The 21,434-nt window shown below is 39.6% G+C and overlaps 3 protein-coding genes across 4 annotated transcripts; 2 read left to right on the forward strand and 1 right to left on the reverse strand.

Moving 5' to 3' along the window:
• Positions 196-4,515, reverse strand: LOC8074219. The gene is made up of 6 exons (XM_021454511.1): positions 4,250-4,515; positions 2,821-2,913; positions 1,880-2,012; positions 1,358-1,625; positions 1,181-1,235; positions 196-621 (listed from the first exon to the last, which is right to left on the reverse strand). The coding sequence occupies exons 1-6, from the start codon at positions 4,397-4,399 to the stop codon at positions 547-549; spliced, it is 774 nt and encodes a 257-aa protein (XP_021310186.1). The 5' UTR covers positions 4,400-4,515; the 3' UTR covers positions 196-546.
• Positions 8,086-13,691, forward strand: LOC8077273 (serine/threonine-protein kinase/endoribonuclease IRE1). 2 transcript variants are annotated; one of them, XM_002460630.2, is made up of 7 exons: positions 8,090-8,704; positions 9,083-9,281; positions 9,367-10,736; positions 11,494-11,666; positions 11,785-12,031; positions 12,125-12,419; positions 13,311-13,691. In XM_002460630.2, exons 1-7 carry the CDS (start codon positions 8,364-8,366, stop codon positions 13,455-13,457), a joined length of 2,772 nt encoding a protein of 923 aa, XP_002460675.1. In that variant the 5' UTR covers positions 8,090-8,363; the 3' UTR covers positions 13,458-13,691. The 2 variants fall into 2 exon arrangements, with proteins under 2 accessions (XP_021309611.1, XP_002460675.1); XM_021453936.1 differs by lacking the exon at positions 13,311-13,691 and having other exon boundaries at positions 8,086-8,704; positions 11,785-12,038; positions 12,125-12,261.
• LOC8074220 (protein SET DOMAIN GROUP 40) lies at positions 14,824-17,702 on the forward strand. The gene is made up of 6 exons (XM_002460631.2): positions 14,824-15,048; positions 15,129-15,282; positions 15,955-16,086; positions 16,178-16,318; positions 16,515-16,760; positions 16,847-17,702. Exons 1-6 carry the CDS (start codon positions 14,888-14,890, stop codon positions 17,480-17,482), a joined length of 1,470 nt encoding a protein of 489 aa, XP_002460676.1. The 5' UTR covers positions 14,824-14,887; the 3' UTR covers positions 17,483-17,702.

The following is a 21,434-nucleotide window of genomic DNA, read 5'->3' on the forward strand; positions in this document are numbered from 1 at the left end:
AATTGCACAGCAGTACTTATTAACCTGACAAATTATGTGCTATTGAAATTTGCCACCCCTCCAGAACATGCAGTCTATTTCCAGAGCAGCATGTAGAAAATGTCGGACTAGTTATGAACAAATAACATGACAAAACATAGCTATTAATATCAGATGGTCCACCGTTCACAAGAACTTTGTCAGCAACAAAGATGATAATGTAATGTAAATGTAAGATTGTAATCATCAGTCATCACACGAACCCATCAAAAAACATCCAAGCCTAAATTATGGTACAGTAACTCAGCCAAGAAAATTATTGACTGGTATGAACAATGTCTTCCTATCTCTATAAATAATACAGCAATGATGTCTGAGAAAAGATTGTACAGTGCTCGTATTATCTGGTCAATTTTGAGTTTACTCAATCCCCCTAAGAGCCAAGAGAAATGTGACTCTTGGGATTGGGGTGGTTGGAGCTACCACAAGCATTTGGCAGCTCTTCAGAATTTGCAGCTAGAAAGTTTGAAAGGGACTCATCCAGAGTCCATCTTCATTCAATATTATCTATGCAGCAGCAAAACTATCACATAAGGTCTTGTATGCTGCACTGCAATGCTTGAATTTCTCCTCTGCTGCAGCCTGTCCATCAAACAAACCCCATATTCTTAATTGGCTATGTAAAATAACAATATTAATTATTTGTGTTGTAATTAAAGAAAACATCCAAAACATTGACTACAAAGATGCAACCTCTCCCAGATATAACATTGTGGACTCAATCTGAACCAGAATCTTATGTCTTCTACTAATCAGGTACAGGATAGTCCTAAAAACATGAAACACAGACTAATATGTATGTCCCAAAGAATCTATGACGGATCCTTATGGATCAAACATAATGAAAATGTATTAGCTATATAAAGATAAAGATAATATAGTGCATTCTCATAAAATACAGATGCATTCCAAAACTAATTGGTAAAGGGGGAACATGATCTGTAACTTTAGCATCTAATCATTAATTGATATAACCATATTGTTTGATGTTCAGTTCAATCCTACCTCACAGTGGTACTCATGTATGCTGAGGACTTATGTCAAAGATTAACAGCACATTATTCAGAGAAAGAGAAAAGTGACACATAATTTTGCAAAGCAAGTGAAAGATAAACTTTGAATGTTTGGATTGGATCAATACCTTAGATGACCCATTGTGGCGATCTGGATGCCATCTAAGTGCGCATGCTCGGTATCTAGGATCAAAGAAAGGAAATAAATGATCAAATAATCTCCGGAACAGTTCAAAAGGAAGTATACACACAATCTCTGCCAAAAAGGAAAAAGGACTCGACGCCATAAAGCTCAAAGATCTTACGCGCTTTTAACATCTTCAAGTTTTAGCGGACCAGAAGTTCTCAATCCAAGAGTTTGCCGTGCCAAAGATACCTCTGATGGAGCTGGTACCTCATCCTCCTCGTCTGTTTCAGAACTCCAGTTTCTGGATTTTTCTGAGCGAGCACGTCTGAAGTTCCTCTGATAATTATCAGATGAAAAAGACCAATAATATGTGTGCTGGTCTTGGAAAACATTACGAAACAGATTCTCTGGTTCATCCTCATCACTTGTGCAAAAATCAAATCCTCCTGTTGCCAAACAACAAATGACTAAAGTTTACACTCTATAAGATCCAAGGTATCCCGACTAGTAAAAAAGGCATTGATATCATCAAAGTAATTCTAATTTTCATAACATAAGATGCCTTGCACACTTATATCCATCTGTAACATTTCTGACAAAAACTGCGTTGAAGACCAGCAGAAGAAGTTTTCAATCGAAGTTACAATCTGAGAAGAATAACTGAAATCTTATAAGATAGGAAAAGAAAAGGGTATTGAACCTTTGCTTCTGAAATTCCCAGAATAAAAATCATGTGTACGGAAACCGTTGTTTGAATTCCTGACCCAACGATGTCCTCTAAACCATGAAGGGCCACTAGATGCATCATTTTTCTCATCTTCATCACGCCAACTCTGAACATCAAGAAAAATATAAAAATATAAATGGATCCGAACATTCTGTATCTGCATTGTTATGATCCTTAGATCATTGGGGGTTGGGGGATAACCATCGCCAGGAGGATGGCTGGTGAAGGGGGTGAGATTGAGAGGAGGAGGGAGATTAGGAAATTGATTTGTTATTGCTCGATTCATCCAAGGCTGATTACACGATATAAATAGGCCACTAACCACCTAAAGATAATAATTCTCCTAATTTGTAGCCCCTGATTGCTAGCCTGGCCACATGCATTAAGCATTTGAAAAACATTATTGAAAACTGAACCACCAATTTAGCAAGAGCGAAATTAACTAAAAGATGCCTTAAACAATGGAAACCAGAAACAGAACAGTGGAGAGAAGGAGGGGGGGGGGGGGTGTTAAAAAAAAAGCCTTTTTTTTGTTTACTCTATCCCAAATTTAACAATAAAAAAGGCACATTCTTTCGTATTGAGTACTGGAGTTCTTATATAGACATAAGAGCCCCCAAGTGTAAAGCATCAAACCTACCAAGTCTTCTCGCAGGAATATAAACAGCTGATTCTGAACAACTAATACCAAAATCTTCCAGGGATTCTATTTGCAATTTAATAAGAGCTTCTGGAACCCACCACACCATTATAATGCTTTCAGGACTCTTTCTTTAGTATGCAAGGGAGTATGAAAAAAATATAATACTTTAATATACTGAACTAGTTTGAAGTATAACAAGGTCAGCAGACTTACAGGATTTGTGATCAAAACTGAACTATCATGAAAATGTGAGATGCTTCATTACACTTACCTGGAAGAGATATTCTGCATACTCTGACATGTTCCGTAGCATTGACCTTTTAGTTTCTCTGTTCTTCCTACGTCTCGTATAATAGTTGAACCTCTGCTCAAGCATAAGATATATAGCATTTGGTTATTTCTCTATTCGAAGCACAAACTATTTTGTAGTAAGAAACAACATTTCTTCTGACTGATCAGTTAGCACAAGCTTCTAGACAGGTAGAATGCTATTTTATAGAAACCTAAGCAGGCAGAACAGAGAAACCGGCTGAACCAATCACTGCTGAACAAAGTTTCTTGCGTGTAGCATCGATTAAAAGATTCATCAGCGCAATTTAGCACAAGTAGGGGTGCAGGCGGGTATTTAATGACGTTTTCTGGGTCAGCTAATTCATTATGGTGCCATGTCATTTAAATTCACCCCCCCCCCCCCCCCCCACACACACACACAAAATGGTGCTTGGCTGCCATTTTAGTTCATTTAGCAAGATTTGGGTGGACTCATCAACCCAAAAAAGGCCAAAACAAGTGAAGTTTCCATCCCTGACCACAAGCCAAGCCTAAGCAACCTGATTTCCTGATGAAATTGGGTCCATATGCAACGCTTTATCAAGGATGAAGTGGGAGGGTGAAGATCTGAGTAAGCATAGGCATGTCTACACCCACTTTGAACACGTCCAAAATTAGTTAAAAAATACTATGAACATCTATTTTGATACTTGGAGGTTTAGCCCAAGTTCAATCGACTGCAATCGATAGATGAGCAATGCAGAAAGCAGCCCAATAGCACAGAGGAACAGTCCACAAACATCAAAGACCAAGCTTGAGTATCCCAAGTTCCCAACTCTCTTTTTTTATTAGGGCAACAGTATCCCCAATTTTTGCATCTATCACCCTGTGCAGAGCAGGATAGGCCTTGTTTAGTTCGCGAAAAAAATTGGTTTTGACTACTGTAGCACTTTCATTTGTATTTGGCAATTATTATCCAATCATGGACTAACTAGGCTCAAAAGATTCGTCTTGTAAATTACAGACAAACTGTATAATTAGTTATTTTTTTATCTATAATGCTTCATGCGTATGTCCACGATGTGACGGGAAACCTTTAGAAATTTTGAGAACTAAGTCAGGCCATAACAAGAAAAAACAAAACCACCTGATAAAATCTAGTAATATTAGTTTTATAATGCGAAACTATCTAATAGGATTCTGCAAGAACGCTTCAACAATCGTTCCCTGAATAATAGTCCACGAAGTGTGTGATCCTCAAAAGAACATCAATGGTGCGGCAGACCTTGTTCCACATAGGCCTTCCATTCCATCAAACAGATTCCGGGCCAGGTAAAAACAACGCTCGGATCAAACAAAAGGACACAGCATTTGTCATCAAAGAAATTGCAGGAAAAGGGGGGCGGACAGAGGCGGGATTACGTATTTACATTGTGCCACTGGGTCTTGCGCTTCCGCTGCAGAACGGGTGTCGAGTGGAACGGCGCGGCGCCCCCAAGCTGCTGCTGCGAGACCGCCGCGGCCGCTGCGAGGGGGTGCGAGCGGTGGCCGGAGAAGAGAGCCGACTTGATGCTGTTCATCGTGACCGGTACGGCCGCCCACGAAGACGGCGGCGGCGACCTCCGGGGACAGGACGGCCGGATGTGTTGCGGTGGCCCTCTGCAGGAGAAGGAAGGAATCACCGTTTGAGCGAGTGGCTGATAGCTGGTCCGGCCCGTTAGAGGCCCACAAAGCCCTTCTACCTCGTCTAGGCCCCCTTTGAACGTGGGATTGAAAATTGGAAGAGTTTGGTTTATAAATAACTTCCTCGACAATCGTGGTTTTTTTTTTCTTGTCCAATTTTTCTTCTTATATGACAAAAATCAATTTTTAATTTTTACACCCTAAGTGATTTTAATAATAATTTGGTCATATGGCGCCATGTCATAGGGGTGAATTGGACTAAGTAAAAGTTCAATGAGATAAATCGTGCTACAAAATATCTTAAAATCATAAAACAAATAAGAATTTATCCAAATATTTTTTTACATGGAAAAATAATACGATTAGAAATCCTAAAACCTGATATAATCTTATACAATTTGTTTCGACTCAAAAAATTATGAAGCTAACTTCAGATTTTTTTTCTAAAATTATGTTCTATTTTATGGTGTGTGGCTTGAAATAGTATGGCCACGTTAGTTGAGAAAGGGAAACAGGAATAAGGTAGGAATATATATGCAAAATAGAGGAAAGAACAATATAGGAATTTTGTATTGATAGGTGTATGGATCAACTGCATGAAAAAAACTAGAAGCGACAAACATGTGCTTAAGTGAATGTTTTTTCCTATGGTTTTCCTATGAAATCAAGCACAAAATTTTTTTTCCTATGTTTCCTTTAGATGATTCCTACAAACCAAAGGAGGAAAAGTGTACTTAACCACAACTTATGTATTCACCCCTTAAATTATTTAAAAATGTCTAAATAATCCTTTTAAGATGGTCTTTCAAAGTGTTGATGTGATATATTAAAAAATATACACAAACCCCTAACATATATAGGGTTTTTTTTTGACAACTCCTAACATATATAGGGTTGACTAGCTATGAAACTTGATATTGTACCTTAAAGCATCTATAATGATCAAATGCCCCTAAGATGGTCTTGTAGGACCATTTGGATTGGACACTATATCCCATTAAACTAGCCTAAGCACCCATGCTTGCATGCAAGTCAATCGGCTGCTTACTCACCCTACTCTTTTGAGGCCCACGTCATTGCCCAATAAACACCATACTGTCTCCTGCTCCACCTTACGACACTCCTCAAGAGTATATTGAGCTATTGCACTATACCTATGCCCTTGCTATTTGGCTCCTCCTACATCGTCGTCGTCCCCCCTCGCTTTCTCCTCCTAAGGCTAAGATGGAGGATGTGGGAGGAGTCGGGAGACGAGGGTGCAGTCATGGTGCTTGAGCTCAATGTTGTCGAGTGATAAGAGATAGAGCGAGGTACAAGATGTCATATGTTGCTTGTTAGGCGGTGAGTTTGCCTAGACGACGAAGGCAATGGTCATACCATCATCCATGGTCGACCGTTGCCTATTTACTTCTTAGTATTCTTGTATCTTAAAATAACATGCAAAGATTCACTTTTGATGAACCTCTAGCAACAGTGATTTTGCAGTGATGAAGTGTCCAATAAAAATAATCAGTGTCTCATGATATCAGAGTAGCGAGTAGCTGCTGCCCACGTATCTTTATATATGGATGTCTCCAGTTCTCTAAACACAGACTTATTGAGCTAAGATAAATCAAGATTGTGAACGGTCTTGACAAATAGTTAGAGATACTTTTACTGTTTTTTAAAGAGTCCCTTATATCTACTTTTTAACTTTTTTTACTAGAGGCGGGTGTGTTGTGCAAAAATAATAAGTATATTTTGATGAGGGAAAGGTCAAAATAATTTTTCACCATTAAATTCTTTCCGCAATATGTTGTCATTTGCTAAAGTGTCAATATCATTTCAAAGACACTTCAAATACAAATCTATTAATGGAAAATTTATATCCTATAAGGGCACCTCTAATATTAGTTCCTAAGAAAATACTTGGCAAATAAATAAGTATTTCAAGTCACCAAAAAATTCAGGTATAATATGTTTGTTGCCTTTCTTCAATCATTTGCAATAATTTTCCCTTTGCAATATTTATTGGAGAAGTTGCAAAACCAAAATTTTTGGACTTTTTTTTCAGGTACAATTGGAGACGCTCGTAGCTGTTTTCCGCAATGTAACATGTGCCAATATTATTTAGAATATTTCTACTATAATGGCAATAGTGAGATAATAATCTCTTCAATACGTAGTTTTTGCTACTTGGCGGTTTGGTTGCTTGCCACAGTTTGTCACACTTTACTTTAGGCAAGTTTGTCTAAGTTGGTAAGTGTTTGGTTGATAATTAAGTTTAGGCATAATTCTTTTGGGCTCCACATGTCATAGAGTTAAAAAGTGTGGCAAGATTTCTTTAGGCATGGCAAAGTGTGGCAACCAATTTGTTAGCCACACTTTTTGTGGCTTGCCACACTTGCCTAAAGTTAGTTGTGGTAAACTATGGCTAGCAACCAAGCAGCCTCTCAACACAAAAATACACATTTCCTATACCTTATATGTGCCTGACTTCAGAACATGAACACATGAAATAGAAAATGAACAAATACTTAGGGTAGAAAATAACAATAACCCTCTAGTCAAAGGCTCCATTTGCTTGTCTTATAAGCCACACTTTTTTCTATCAGCTAATAATATTTTTTTATCATAATAAATCAACGAATAATATTTTCAGGTATGATTTTTCAGACAAGCGAACAGATGATGGTCCCTAATACATCACTAGAACAAAACCTAAAAGTAGGAGCCTGTGCTTTAGCAAATACAGTACTAGTTTTATAAACTTAAAGACCCGCTCATTTAGGGTTCAAACGACTCGAAATTGTTTTAGATCTGAAATAATTTGATATTTGTACTAAACTGGAAATGTTCCAGGCCGTTTCGGACTGAAAATATCCGTTCAGTTACACTAAAACAAGCCTAAGAATTATTCCAAGTGACGAAGCTTATATAAATTTAGATAGCGTTCCAGGAAAATTTCCCTGGTGCTCATTTCACGTGAGGCCTCGTTTAATTAGTGAAAATTTTTGGGTTCAACTACTGTAGTGCTTTTGTTTGTATCTGATAATTATTGTTCAACTAAAGACTAAAAGCAACTTCAAGAATTTGGCTAAAATTAGTAGTTAAATTCTATTATTTAGCTATTTTATAAAATAGAAAACTTTTTAAAAAAGAAGAAGTCCACAACAGTCTTGCTATTTTACAAAATCAGATAGCCATATAAGTGGTTAGCTATATATAGCCACAAAAATCGGGTGATAATTAATTTTTTATTTTACAAAATCAGATAGCACATCTGTTGGAGCCTACTTTTTGTTATGTAAATTTTAAAATACCCTCCACAAACAGAGTAACCAAACTCTTGAAGTTCCTCTAACTAGGCTCAAAGTTTTATCTCGTAAATTATAAACAAACTGTTCAGTTAGTTTTTTTATCTATATTTAATATTATATATATGCCATAAGATTCGATGTGACGAAAAATCTTATTTTTTTAATTTGATATGAACTAAACAAGGCCTGAAACGAACGAGGCCTAATCCCAACGGGCCCTAAAATGGAAGGTGTATGAATGGATATACTAGTGTCATAAATCTTTATTGTTTTTTCAACAGTTACACGCCCACCGTCAGGCGCGGCGTTCGTCCGTTCGTACGAACCACCCTCCGACGCTGCCGCCGCCGCAGCCATTTTTTCCTTCCCTCGTGCTCCCAAACCCATCGTTTTTGACTCCCAACAAACAGATCAGCACCCCGCTTCGAGAAGCCTCCTCCCGTCTCCCCAATCCCCTTCCTCGCCAAGCAATCCTCTCCGGGAGTCCAAGCTCCGACCAGATCCGGACCCCACCTCCCCCTCCCCCTCCGAACAAGCCCTAGCTAGGCATGCCCCGCAGCCGATGAGGTCGCTCCGCCGGGTCCTCATCCCGCTCGTCCTCCTCGCGGGGCTCGCCTTCCGCGTGGACGACGGCGGCGCCGCGCTCCTCCCGCCCCCGCCCCCCGCGCTTCCCGCTCCCCGCCCCCGCCTCGCGCTCCCCGGAGGAGCCGCTCCGGAGGACGATGTGGCGGCGGCGGCGGCTTCGCGCTCCACCGAGATCGTCGCGGTGGGGGCGCGCTCCACCGAGATCGTCGCCCCAGCGGGGCCCAAGAAGCAGAGCCTCCGGGAGCTCCTTGTCCGGCCGCAGCCTGCGCGCCACGAGCCGGCTAACTTGGTTAGCGGCGAGGCGAAAGCCGAACCCAGGTGAGCCCCGTGGTCTCCCCCCTTCCCCGTCCCTGTTGCAGTGGCGTCGTCTGTGCGCGGCTGCCGCTTCTTGGCCGAATTGGGGAGCTTTTCAACCATAGACAGAGCGAAATGTAGCTTGTAGCATGAGGTTTCTTGTAGTGATGAAGGGCCTTTTTTGGTTTATCTAAAAAATGAAGCATTCTGGGCATGCTCTAGTTTCGTGCTGCACTGGAGCACGGAAGGAGGAGCCCTTACTGGTTCGGCATGATACTTCTTGTGCTACTGAGGGCTACTCACTCATGTTTAGCACATTCTTGCGGCATCTGGAACTGGCACCTAGGTTGGTTGGCATGTCTGATTGACTCTGGAATGACTTTTGATTCTCTTTGTGAACAGCCCTGTGCTCCAGTTTTACGACAATGGCACAATTCAGCTTGTGGACCAGTTGTCACAGTCTCCTATGTGGGAGATCACCACAGGGCCTCCGCTGTCAGATCACATTACTACCACTGACTCTGGTCTGAATTACCTCATTTATCCTTTGATGAATGGGAATGGGACTGAACTTTGGGAGGTTTATAATGGGAACAACGTGGTATGATTTTCTCAGGCACAGTGTTTCTCTGAAATCTTCCTTGCGCAGATATTTGTTTCTCATCCTTGTCTCTCTATTCTTGCAGAGGCTCCCATGGAAATTGGAGGAATTTGTTGCCAGAAGCCCATATGTTCGGGATTCTGTTGTTACTGTTGGATCGAAAGTTTCAACTGTTTTTGTAGTTAATGCTGATAGTGGTGAGATTATTTACAGGCACAGTATTCCAGCTGTGTTAAATGAATTGGAAGGACCAGGGATTGATGGAGCACCATCCAAGCTAAATGCCCGTACTAGTGATGGCAGTGAGAAGATCATAGTGCTTGTGAGAACTGACTATTCTCTCAGCGCATCAGATCTTGGCAAGCATTTATTTAACTGGACAAGAACTTCTTTCACTGCAAACCAATATGCTAAATACAACCACCCTGACATGCTTGATCAGTCACCTTGCCTGCGAGGAGATATTCCATGCATTAGAACTGAGGGTTTGCCACTTGCTTTACCTGATTCAGATTCAGCTAATGTAATTGTCTTGAAAGATGGTACCCCTTTTATTTCCATCCATGGTTCTGATGCTCTGGAACCAGTTCAAACCTCAAGGAAGCTACCAAACACTGCTGGGAAGTCAAATATCATATTGGATGATTCTCAAAATCAAACTTATGATGGTGCACGATCTCATGTCATCTCTGCTGATCCTGAAGCTACCAAATACCCCACTAGGAACACTTATGGATGGCTATTCCCTTTGTTTCCCATATTTTTGGTCATTGGTTATCTGTTGAGCTTGACCTCTGCAAGCAAGTCATGCAGGCAATTTGTGATTCAGCTTATTAAGCCATTCACGCATGATAAGAAATCGGTGGACATCAGAGGCAGGTCAGAGGGAACTCCTAAAAGAAGAAAAACACGGAAGAAGGATGGACTTGCCAATAGCCCTGAGACATTGACAGCATCTGACAAGGAGTGCAATGAAACTGGTGGGTCAACTGAGGCACCAATGGAAAATTCTGCGCTGACAGATGCCCTTGGTGGTCGTCAGATTGGTAAACTGTATGTCTCCAATAAAGAAATTGGTAGAGGGAGCAATGGCACAGTTGTTTTTGAAGGATCTTATGATGGTCGTCAAGTTGCTGTGAAACGTCTGCTGCGTTCCCACAATGACATAGCTGAAAAGGAGACTCAGAATCTTATTATATCTGATCGTGATCCTAATATTGTTAGACTCTATGGTTGTGACCATGACAGCGATTTTGTTTATATCTCCCTTGAGAGGTGCCACTGCAGCTTGGCTGATCTAATCCAAAAACACTCATATTTGTCTTCTGGAGAGTCTATTTCTAACAATGAGGTCAGTATCAGCATCAAGTCAAAGATTCCAAATGTTAAGGGAATAGATGTGGAATTATGGACGCAGGATGGGCTTCCTTCAGCACATCTCCTGAAGCTAATGAGGTACGTGAATGATCTCATATGCTTTCTGCTGGTGATGCTGATTAGGTTTGGTGTTTTGTCATATGCTTATGTTTTCAGCACCATTCCCTTTTCCATGTACAATTTCTATATTTAGGGCTTAGGCCGTGTTTGGTTCACACGCCTACACGCCAGCGCTGTTTGGTTGCCGCCGCGGTTTAGGCGCACTGCACTCACGCCACAGGCTCGTAGTTCATCGCCAACTCATCCTGCAGGTGTGGTGGCCATTTTGTTCTCTTCTCTTTTGGCACAGCCGTGGCTTAGGCTAGGCGCAGTTCGGCGGTGAAACAAACACGCTTTTAGTTACTCAGTTTCTATAGCTGGAAGCCCAGAACTTATCCTTGAATGAATTGTCTTAGCTTTTCCGCAAGATTTTGTTGTTGGAGCTGTGTGCTCTGTGTTGATCTTATTGCGTAATCTAGTTAGTCAAGTTTTTTTACAAATTGTAGTACAACTTGTTTTTTTTTAATGTTGGCTCTGAGACATATGTTGTAAACCTATAAATAGTTACTAGGTAGTAAGGAAGCATGGTATTCGATAGAAAAAAGGACCCCATTAAAAGTTGCCACATTTATCAACATGTGGGCTTTCTGCACTTTGTGCAAGAATGGTTCTGCAACATTCTATTTGGAACGTCCTTAACCTTTAATGTTCTTATACTTACGTTATGTTGGGTATACTCCAGTGAGTACCTGTTATACCTATTGCTGCTCTGATTTTTGTGAACTTCCTTATGCAGAGATGTGGTTGCTGGCCTTGTGCATTTGCATAACTTGGGAATTATCCATCGTGATTTGAAGCCTCAGAATGTCTTAATAAGCGCAGAAGGAACTATTAGAGCAAAGCTTTCTGATATGGGTATAAGTAAGCACCTGCAAGATGACATGACTTCTGTTAGCCACCATGGTACAGGTAAAGAGGTTTACCCTTGCATAGTTGAACTATTAGGAAATAAATTCTGTATGTTGTTTGTCACACTGCTTAAGTGCATTTCTTAGCTAGCAGTTTAATCCTTGATGGTGTACTGCAGGAATTGGAAGCTCTGGTTGGCAAGCACCTGAACAGCTTCGTCATGGTCGTCAAACTCGTGCAATGGATCTTTTTAGTTTGGGCTGCCTTATTTTCTATTGTATCACTAAAGGCAAGCATCCGTTTGGTGAGTACTATGAACGGGATATGAACATTGTGAACAATCGCTTTGATCTCTTTGTGGTGGACCACATACCAGAAGCAGTACATCTTATATCTCAATTGTTACAACCAAACCCAGAGATAAGGTAAGAAGTAAGGTCCCGTGCAGCCTAAATTCCCTTATTTTCATAGGTTATGTGTCTTGCTTTACTGAATTGACTCTTTTTTAATGTTAACAGACCAACGGCAGTATATGTCATGCATCATCCACTCTTCTGGAGCCCTGAATTGCGCCTTTCATTTCTAAGGGATACCAGTGACAGAATTGAGAAAACCAGTGAAACTGACCTCATAAACGCACTGGAAAGCATCGGACCAGTGGCGTTTGGTGGAAAATGGGGAGAGAAATTGGATGCTGCTTTGGTTACAGACATGGGTCGTTATAGAAAGTATAACTTTGAGTCTATTCGTGATCTTCTGAGGTATATCAGAAATAAATCGGGCCATTACAGAGAACTTTCAGAAGATCTCAAGGTTTGTTGGTGCTGCATTTTACTGTATTTGATTTTGTCATGCTATATGAATGCAGTTAAATTGTCGATTAGTTGCTGAACTCATTGGCATTGGCTGTGAGCATTACCTGATAGTTTTGGCCGGATTTTCAGTCTGAACTGCATGCGAAAGAACATGCATGTTGTGAATGAATAGCAGAGAATTTTGAAGAATGAAGGATAAACTTTTAACTGAACAAACTATGGTGAATTAGCTTGTTTTGGCATATCACTTCTCATATATTTTGTGCATTTCTGATTTCTCCATGCCTTTCGTCCTGTTCTGTTCTGTGCCGAGAAATTCTTTGCTTTGCTTAAGCCAATGTGTGAAATTGCAGTGCAAGTTTCAGTTGTGAAGTTAGAGTTTAGTGGGCAGTGGTATTAGAGTTTGCAGAAGGAAATCCTAGTTCTGTTATGCTTATGCCTAATTATGTTTTAATGACACTTTAAATTCATCATACATGGGAGCTAACGATGGTATTAGACTTTGCTTAAGCTTTTACATGCAGCCGAATCTGATACGTTACATATTTTTTCCCTTGGTATTTTAAACCTTTGATATATGGCATGACGCTTAGATCTGAGTAAGTAGCCTACCTCAGGTGGCAAGATGTTTGACTACCACCATATTGATTATAGAAGGGTATTGCTTCAGGGATCTGTAGGACTTAGGATAGTTCATCTTTTTTTAATCTTCCCTAGCATTTTTAGATTTTTTTTGTAAATTTCCTAGGTCAGTTTTAATACAATTTATGCTTTATACTGCATATTTGTTCTGTTAATCAGTCAAGTCAACCTTTTGTTTTGACTCCTCAAAAGAAGTCGACCTTTGTTTTGTTCTCATAAGCTCACAATTGATGGATACAAATTCCAGGGCATACTTGGGTCATTGCCAGAGGGATTTGATCGCTATTTTGCTAGCCGATTTCCAAAGTTGCTAATTGAGGTGTACAAGGTCTTGTGGGTGCACTGCAAGGACGAGGAAGCTTTCAGTAAATATTTCAATGGAAGCTCGTTATAACCGGAGAGGATTGCCTTTTCTTACTGTACATACTAACCCTGATGTAGAAGTTGTATGTACACGTGATATGTATACCATATTACTCGTATTATAGAATAAAAAGAGCTCAATCTGTACATTATGTAGTATAGAACTGTGTTTCCTATAAATCCAAGCTTTTACTGTTGAATGGTGACTATGGTTAACAAAATTTGCTGGATGGAAACCATTGCTATGGTAGGACCGTGTTATTTATACACAGCTTAATGCTCTAATGCTGGAAAATTTTACTGTTGATGGTGAAAATCATCTTAGGGGCTTGGACATTATGCATTGTGTTAATCTTTGTAATCGTTGTGTTTGATGGTGAAGCTCCATAGCTAGAGCACTATTGCTTGCTAGTGAGGAGCTTCTAGGCATAAATCATCTCCCCAAGAGGCATAAGGCCTTGTTTAGTTCACCTCAACAATCAATTTTTTTTAAGATTTTCTATCACATTGAATCTTAAGGCACATGCGGTAAATATAGATAAAAAAATAAATAATTATATAGTTTACATGTAATTTACGACGAAACGAATCTTTCAAGTCTAGTTAGTCTATATTTGGACAATAATTGTTATATACAAATAAAAATACTACAATGTCAAAATCTAAAAAAAAATTAGACCTTGTTTAGTTCCAATTTTTTTTGCAAAATTAACATTGTAGTAGTTTCGTTTGTATTTGACAGATATTGTCCAATTATAGACTAACTAGGTTGAAAAGATTCGTCTTGTAAATTACAGACAAACTATATCATTAGTTATTATTATTATTATTATTATTATTATTATTATTATTATTATTATTATTATTATTATTATTATTATTATTATTATTATTATTATTTAATATTTTATATATGCATCGTAAGATTCGATGTGACATAAAATCTGAAATTTTTTTGTGAAATTTTGTGGGAACTAAACAAGGCCTTGATCTAAACAAGGCCCAGTGCTTGCAGCAGGTAACAACAGCGCTGAAAATCACAGCCGATCACAGTGGCGATTGTTTGTTTAGGATTCTAGTGGTTTGTGTTTTGCATTTATAATTCTTTTTATAGGTTTTTTCCTATTTTTTTAATATAATGATATACATCAAAATGCTGAAAACTTTTTAATTGGAGGCAAAATTTTGCCTAGCAAGTCACGAGATCCTGTTCTAACAAGATTTGGTGGACCGTCTTCACGGTGATTCTATGACTACGAAGTTTTAAGTAATTATTTTGGTCTCCGTGCATCTATGATCCTGTTTGCTTAGCTTAAAAAAAAAACTATTTACTGACTTTTTTTTATAAAAGCTGATCCGCTGTTTCGAAAAAAATATAAATGGCTGTCGGAATCGTGAAGACGAATCGCAGCTGCAGGGTGGGCGTAAACCAAGGGCCCAGGCCCCAGGCGGCCGCCGCCGATGGAGGCGCTCCTCAAGTGGGCGGCCGAGCTGGGCGTCTCCGACTCGCCGTCGCCGTCGCCGTCGCTCCCTTCCTCGTCGCCCTCTGGAACCACCACCTCCTCTTCGCCGTCCTGCCTCGGCCGCTCCCTCGTCGTCGCCGACTTCCCCAACGCCGGCGGGTAAAGCCCCGCCCCCCATCCGCTCGCGGTCCTGGGTCTCCCACGCTCGGCTCACTGCATTTGCCTTGCTTTGACCGCAGGAGGGGCCTCGCGGCGGCGCGCGACCTGCGGCGCGGCGAGCTGGTGTTACGCGCGCCCCGCGCCGCGCTGCTCACAAGCGACCGCGTCACGGCCGACGACCCCAGGATCGCCGCCTGCGTCAGCGCCCACAGGCCCCGCCTCTCCTCTGTGCAGGTAATACAGCCACCATCAAGGCATCAATAGATGTGGTGGAAATGGAACATGCTCGTGTCAAAGCTGCCCTTGACGTTACCAGGATTTGGGACAAGTGGTTATTAGGATTCAGCAGTGCATTGTAAGGGTAAATGGGTGATAGTATTTGCTCCACCATGCATTTGGGGTAAGTTTGGATATAAAGTGTGGTTGTGCTATGAAGTTTGTTGCTTCGGACACAGTTGGTATGCTATGGAGCATTAAATATAGACAAAAACAAAAACTAATTGCACCAGTTTGACTGTAAATCGCGAGATGAATCTTTTGAGCCTAGTTAGTCCATGATTAGACAATATTTGCCAAATAAAAACGAAAATGCTACAGTAGCCCAAAGCAAATTTTTTTGGGAACTAAAGAAGGCCTAAACTTATAGGGGCCCTTTTTCTTATGTAACCGAACAAAATGCATATTAAAATATTCTGGTTTTATCACTAGCGAATCACAAATTATCTTGATTGGTATAAGACTCACTAGAAAATTGCAAGATTCTCCTGACTGGTAATAATACTGGTGTTTCTGTTTTTCCTTTCAAAGTGCCAGTATTAATCATTCTTCATTTAACACTTTTTACTTGTTACATTCTCTTAAGCATCCCTTTAAATGCTTACTGGCCTCCTCTTTGTAATTGTACAGATACTCATAGTGTGCTTATTGGCTGAAGTGGGGAAAGGGAGAAATTCTGTCTGGTACCCCTACCTGTCTCAGCTACCCAGCTACTACACTATCTTGGCTACCTTTGACGATTTTGAAGTCGAAGCTCTTCAAGTATAACTCGGTAGATCTGTCAACAATTTTCTCCATTATTCATCTTTTGTTGTACACTCCAAAAGCACCCAACCATTTTTGTTGTTCTCAGGTTGATGATGCCATTTGGGTTGCACAAAAGGCTAAAAGTGCCATAAAATCAGACTGGGAAGATGTGACACCACTCATGAAAGAATTGGAATTTAAACCTAAGCTTTTGATGTTTAAATCCTGGCTCTGGGCATTTGCAACGGTATAGTTATTTTTATTCTCGGTTTGTGTCAATATCTTTTTTTCATGTGCCAGCTTTGTCTATTAGTTTAGTTGCCATGTGAAAGCCATACTGACTCAAGATCTTATATAGGTTGTTTAGCCCCAAGTCTTTAGTTTATATATATTCTACATGTTTGTTTTCTAAAGTTTTGATTTTCCTATGTGGCTATGTTAAGGTATCTTCTCGCACATTGCATATTGCATGGGATGAAGCTGGTTGCTTATGCCCTGTGGGTGATTTGTTCAATTATGCTGCTCCTGATGATGATACTTCATTGGAGGCAGAGGATACAGCTGAACTTACGAATTACCAGCAGAAAAATGAGATGATCAATTCATCTGAGAGATTAACAGATGGTGGATACGAAGATTCTAATGCATACTGTTTGTATGCAAGGAAAAATTATAAACAGGGAGAGCAGGTTGTTCTTACTTTTGCAAATATAACATTATTTTGTCACTTTCCTTTGACATCTCAATTTTTTTATACACATGTCATTTTCTACAGGTCCTCCTAGGTTATGGAACATACACAAACCTGGAACTTCTTGAACACTATGGCTTTCTTTTGGGCGAGAACCCTAATGAGAAAACTTTCATCGAGTTAGATTTGGATATTTGCTCAGGCGGAACCTGGCCAAAAGATTCGATGTATATTCATTCAAACGGACACCCTTCATTTGCACTGTTATGTGCATTAAGGCTTTGGTCAACTCCCACAAACCATAGAAAGGCTGTCGGTCATCAGATTTACTCTGGATCAATGCTTTCGACTGAAAACGAGATGGGGATTATGAAATGGTTAATCAGCAGATGTGAAGGAACTTTGCAACAATTACCTACGACGGTAGAGTTTGATGAGAGTCTGCTTGTCTTTTTACGCACAATACAGAACAGTAGCAACTGCAGAACAGATGTGAAGCAGTCAGGTTTTGAGCAGGAGTTTTCTGTGTTCCTCCGGTTCCATCGAGTGGAGCTGGATTGTTCTGGTTATAATCAGCTCCCTGTTCGACTTCTGAGATCTCTGGAAAGATGGGAACTAGCTGTCCAGTGGAGATGCAACTACAAGAAGACTCTGAAGAAATGTATTTCGTACTGTGAAAGTTTAGTCAACGAGCTTCCCTTGCAACTAAACCAGCAATAATAATCAAGGACTCAATTCATGTACTCCATTTTGTAGTAGAGTGTCTGCCTTTATGAACTGACTGATTGCCTTTAACACCTTGCCATAGGCTAGGATGATCTTGGATCAGTATTTGTACTTCCAAATCAACAACATGTCGGCATTTAGTCGGTTAAAGTGTGTGTTTTGATCAAGCTTGCAGCTGCTGCTGTGCTCAGAATTGGCCGTTACATTGTCTCCACTTTTTCTATGCTTTCAGGGGGAGTATAACAACATTGTGAAGCCTAAGGGCCTGTTTGGTTCCCCTTGCTAATTTTAGTCAGCTAAACTTTAGTCACTTTAGTAGCTAAACTTCTAAACACAATGACCAAATAGAAGCTAAAATACTTTAGTCCTACTAGTCATCCAAGAGTAGCTAAAATAATTTTAGCTGGTTAAAATTTAGCAAGAGGAACCAAGCAGGGCCTCAATCTTAACGAAAGAATAGGAAGACCTAAAGGGAAATTTAAAAGATGGGGAAATATTCGACCCTTCAATGATCCTGCAACATGTGGGAACGAAATCAAAATGATGCCGCACGAACAAAAATATACGAATGAGATGAAACAACCAATCTGGGAGATAAAAACCAAAAGTTGCATTGACCAGGACAGCACAAGGGAGGAGAGAAACTACTTGCTTAACGTATTTAACCTTTGACCAAATATATAGAAAAAGTATATACTTAGGCCAGTCTCAATGTATAGTTTTATGGTTAACCGAGCCATATGAGTTTCATGGGATGAAACTCCTCTTTCATCTGATGAAACTCCTTCATTTAGTGACCCTACCAAGTCAGCAGTTTTACTTATGTGACACCCTATTTAATGTGCATGACACTCTCATGAAACATGCATTGAGACTAGCCTTATAGCACATAATTACTATCATTAGATAGATTGATGAGTCTATTTTTATGAGGGATATGAATGGTTGAGTTTCATTAGATACAAATATTGTTTATATTTTCTATAAATTTAATTAAACTTAAGAAAGTTTGACCGTCGCGCAAACCATAGTGACAAATAAGAAGAGTAAACATGTTTGTGAATATCTAAAGTCTAATCTATAACTCTTATAAAGTTAAACTCCACTAGATGAATTCTCTCTTTATACAAGGTGTCTACATCATTCTCCACTAAGTGACCCACTAAATATTCTATCTCTTCATACAAGGTGTCTACATCATTCTCCACTAAGTCCATGTCATCCCATATTAATTACAAAAAATGATCATGTCATCTATATCATGTGAAATACTTCAAATCTTTAATCTATTAACATACAAGTCATGTACTACACTATTTGTTTCATCACCAATTAATTCCTCTATAATGTAACCAAATATTAGTTTTTGTTCTATTATCTTTTACTAGATCTAATACAATAAAATACATGCAAGTCAAATTTATATGTATACATACATAATAGATTGAATACTAATGCTATGTATATAATGATTTATTTTTAAGAAAATCCCGCAGCAACGCGCGGGGAATTCACCTAGTTGTTATTGAAGGGAAAGAAGAAAAGGGGCATACTCACTATACTCAGTAGACTATAGTGAGAATATATTTATATTCATCCTTCATACCCGCGGCAACGCGCGAAGAATCCTCCTAGTTAGATTATAGAAAGAACTCTAAGAAGCTCTTTAACACTTTGAACCAAAAACCTAGTTTTGAAGGCATAAAAAACTTTTACTCCCTCTCAAAAACAACCCATAATCTATTCTCCTTTTTTTTTAAAAAAACTACCATTTTTAACCAATTTTGTCTTGACATGATATGGTCAAAAGGCGTCATGTCACATACTACCACCTATTGTCACGCGGTCTATGCCCACCTCTAGTCAACTGTAGCTAGCAATAACAGACCAACTAGAAACGGATTGTCAATAAATTGACCAGGAGGCAGAAAACCATGGCCAGCTACAAACACATATTCGGGTAGGAATGTGCTAGCATTCGATTGACCTGGATAGGCAACAAGGCTCTAGGGAACTACCTCGCCCGGTATGATTACTTCATTACTTGTAAGAGAAAGGTCGCCGAGTTGTTTGGTTGGCCACTTAGGCAGCTTTGCCTGTCAGGCAAAAATCCTAGGATGTTGATTTGGGTCGTCGAATAGTTAGGGTCGCTATTTGGTAAGATTACCTATCTACCAAGCTTTGAACGAAATAGGTTTGATGTGCGCACAAAGGGGTAAGGATGTTGAAACGCGTCTCACCAGCTTGTTTGGCTAGAGTGTCACTTTTTTTTTAAAAAAAAAACCCAAAATAGCCAAGGGGAGTCTTTTTACTTGGCTAGTTGGAGGGCTCTATCCCTGAGAGACTAGGGTAATTTTCAAAAAGAAAAAAAGAGCGAAAACCAACCCCCCTGTGATGATATCCTACTAAAAATTAAAAATAATAATTAGAGTTTAGGATTATTATAGAAAGGAAAACTACTAAACTGCAAAGTCATTCTATAGATTGCCATTGTCCATGGAGATGGAGCAGCATGATGTGTTTGTTGAAGCGGCTTTGTGCTCCATTACCGCTCAACTGAACAATACTTCTTCTGTTCCATTTAGATACATAGCAAAATGGATGAACCAAAAAAGTCAAAAGTGACTTATAATTTGGAATGGGGGAGTAGTTATTAGATTATAGAAGGAGCTCTAAGTGGCTCTTAAACACTTTAACCCAAAAACCTAGATTTGGAGGCATAAAAAACTTGTGCTCCCTCACAAAAACAACCCATAATATATTCTTCTTTCCTTTTTTTTTTTTAAAAAAACTACCACTTTTAAACAATTTTGTTGACCTGATCTGGTCAAAAGGTTACACCATCATATCACATGCTGCCACTCGTTGTCACCTGGCCTACGCCTGCCTTTAGTCAACTATAGCCAACAGTAACAACCCAACCAGAAACAGATTATCAATAAATTGACCATAGCCAGCTACAAATGCCTATTAGTGTTAAAATGTGCTAACATTAGGCAACGAGGCTCTAGGGAACTACCTGGCTTGGGATGAATACTTCATTACTTGCACGAGAAAGGTCGGCGAGTTGTTTGGTTGGTCGGTTAGGCAACTTTGCCAGCTAGGAAAAAAAATCCTAGGATGTTGATTTGGGTCGTGGGATAGTTAGATTGCTATTTAATATGATTAGCTGTCTACCAAGCTTCAAACAAAACAGATTTGTCGTGCTCACAAAGGGGTAAGGAGGTTGAAACGCATCTCACCAGCTTGTTTGGCTAGAGTACCATTTTTCGAAAAAAAACCCCAAAAAATAGCTAAGGGGAGTCTTTTACTTAGGGCTCTGTCTCAAAGAGACGACAACATTTTTTGAAAAGAAAAAAGAGCGAAAGCCAATCCCCTGTGATGATATCCTACAAAAAAATTAAGAGTAACAATTATCTCCAGGATTATTATAGAAAGGAAAACTACTAAACTGCAGAGTCATTCCATAGGGCCTTGCTCTTATATTGCTCAACCAAATAATTGTACTTCCTTTGCTTCATTTAGATACATAACAAAATGGATGAAAAAAGTCAAAACAACTTATAATTTGGAATGGAGAGAGTACTTATTAGATTATAGAAGGAGCTCTAAGAGCATCTTAAACACTTAGACCCAAAAACCTAGTTTAATTTTGGAGGCATAAAAAAACTTTTACTCCCTCACAAAATAACCCATAATCTAATCTTCTTTCTTTTTTTAAAAAACTACCATTTTTAACTAATTTTGTCGATATGATCTGATTAAAAGATTGCACTGTTATGTCACATGCTGCCACCCATTGTCACATGACCTACGTCCGGGTCTAGTCAACTGTAGCCAGTAGTAACAGCCTAACCAGAAACGGATTGTCAATAAATTGATCAGGAGGCAGACAACCATAGCCAGCTACAAATGCTGGGTAGGTATGTGCTAACATTTGATTAAC

This window comes from Sorghum bicolor, chromosome 2 (genome assembly GCF_000003195.3).
Source record: "Sorghum bicolor cultivar BTx623 chromosome 2, Sorghum_bicolor_NCBIv3, whole genome shotgun sequence".
NCBI lineage: Eukaryota > Viridiplantae > Streptophyta > Magnoliopsida > Poales > Poaceae > Sorghum > Sorghum bicolor.

What these genes read in the sequence shown, in the direction of transcription:
- LOC8074220 (XM_002460631.2), top strand. Translation starts at nt 14,888, where the DNA reads ATGGAGGCGCTCCTCAAGTGGGCGGCCGAGCTGGGCGTCTCCGACTCG. An exon ending in CCCGCCTCTCCTCTGTGCAG is followed by an intron (nt 15,283 to 15,954) that starts GTAATACAGCCA and finishes GTAATTGTACAG; the next exon opens with ATACTCATAGTGTGCTTATT. An exon ending in ATTATAAACAGGGAGAGCAG is followed by an intron (nt 16,761 to 16,846) that starts GTTGTTCTTACT and finishes CATTTTCTACAG; the next exon opens with GTCCTCCTAGGTTATGGAAC.
- LOC8077273 (XM_002460630.2), top strand. Translation starts at nt 8,364, where the DNA reads ATGAGGTCGCTCCGCCGGGTCCTCATCCCGCTCGTCCTCCTCGCGGGG. An exon ending in CATCTCCTGAAGCTAATGAG is followed by an intron (nt 10,737 to 11,493) that starts GTACGTGAATGA and finishes TTCCTTATGCAG; the next exon opens with AGATGTGGTTGCTGGCCTTG. An exon ending in TGTTAGCCACCATGGTACAG is followed by an intron (nt 11,667 to 11,784) that starts GTAAAGAGGTTT and finishes GGTGTACTGCAG; the next exon opens with GAATTGGAAGCTCTGGTTGG.
- LOC8074219 (XM_021454511.1), bottom strand. Translation starts at nt 4,399, where the DNA reads ATGAACAGCATCAAGTCGGCTCTCTTCTCCGGCCACCGCTCGCACCCC. An exon ending in CTTGAAGATGTTAAAAGCGC is followed by an intron (nt 1,236 to 1,357) that starts GTAAGATCTTTG and finishes CTTTGATCCTAG; the next exon opens with ATACCGAGCATGCGCACTTA. An exon ending in GCCACAATGGGTCATCTAAG is followed by an intron (nt 622 to 1,180) that starts GTATTGATCCAA and finishes TTTGATGGACAG; the next exon opens with GCTGCAGCAGAGGAGAAATT.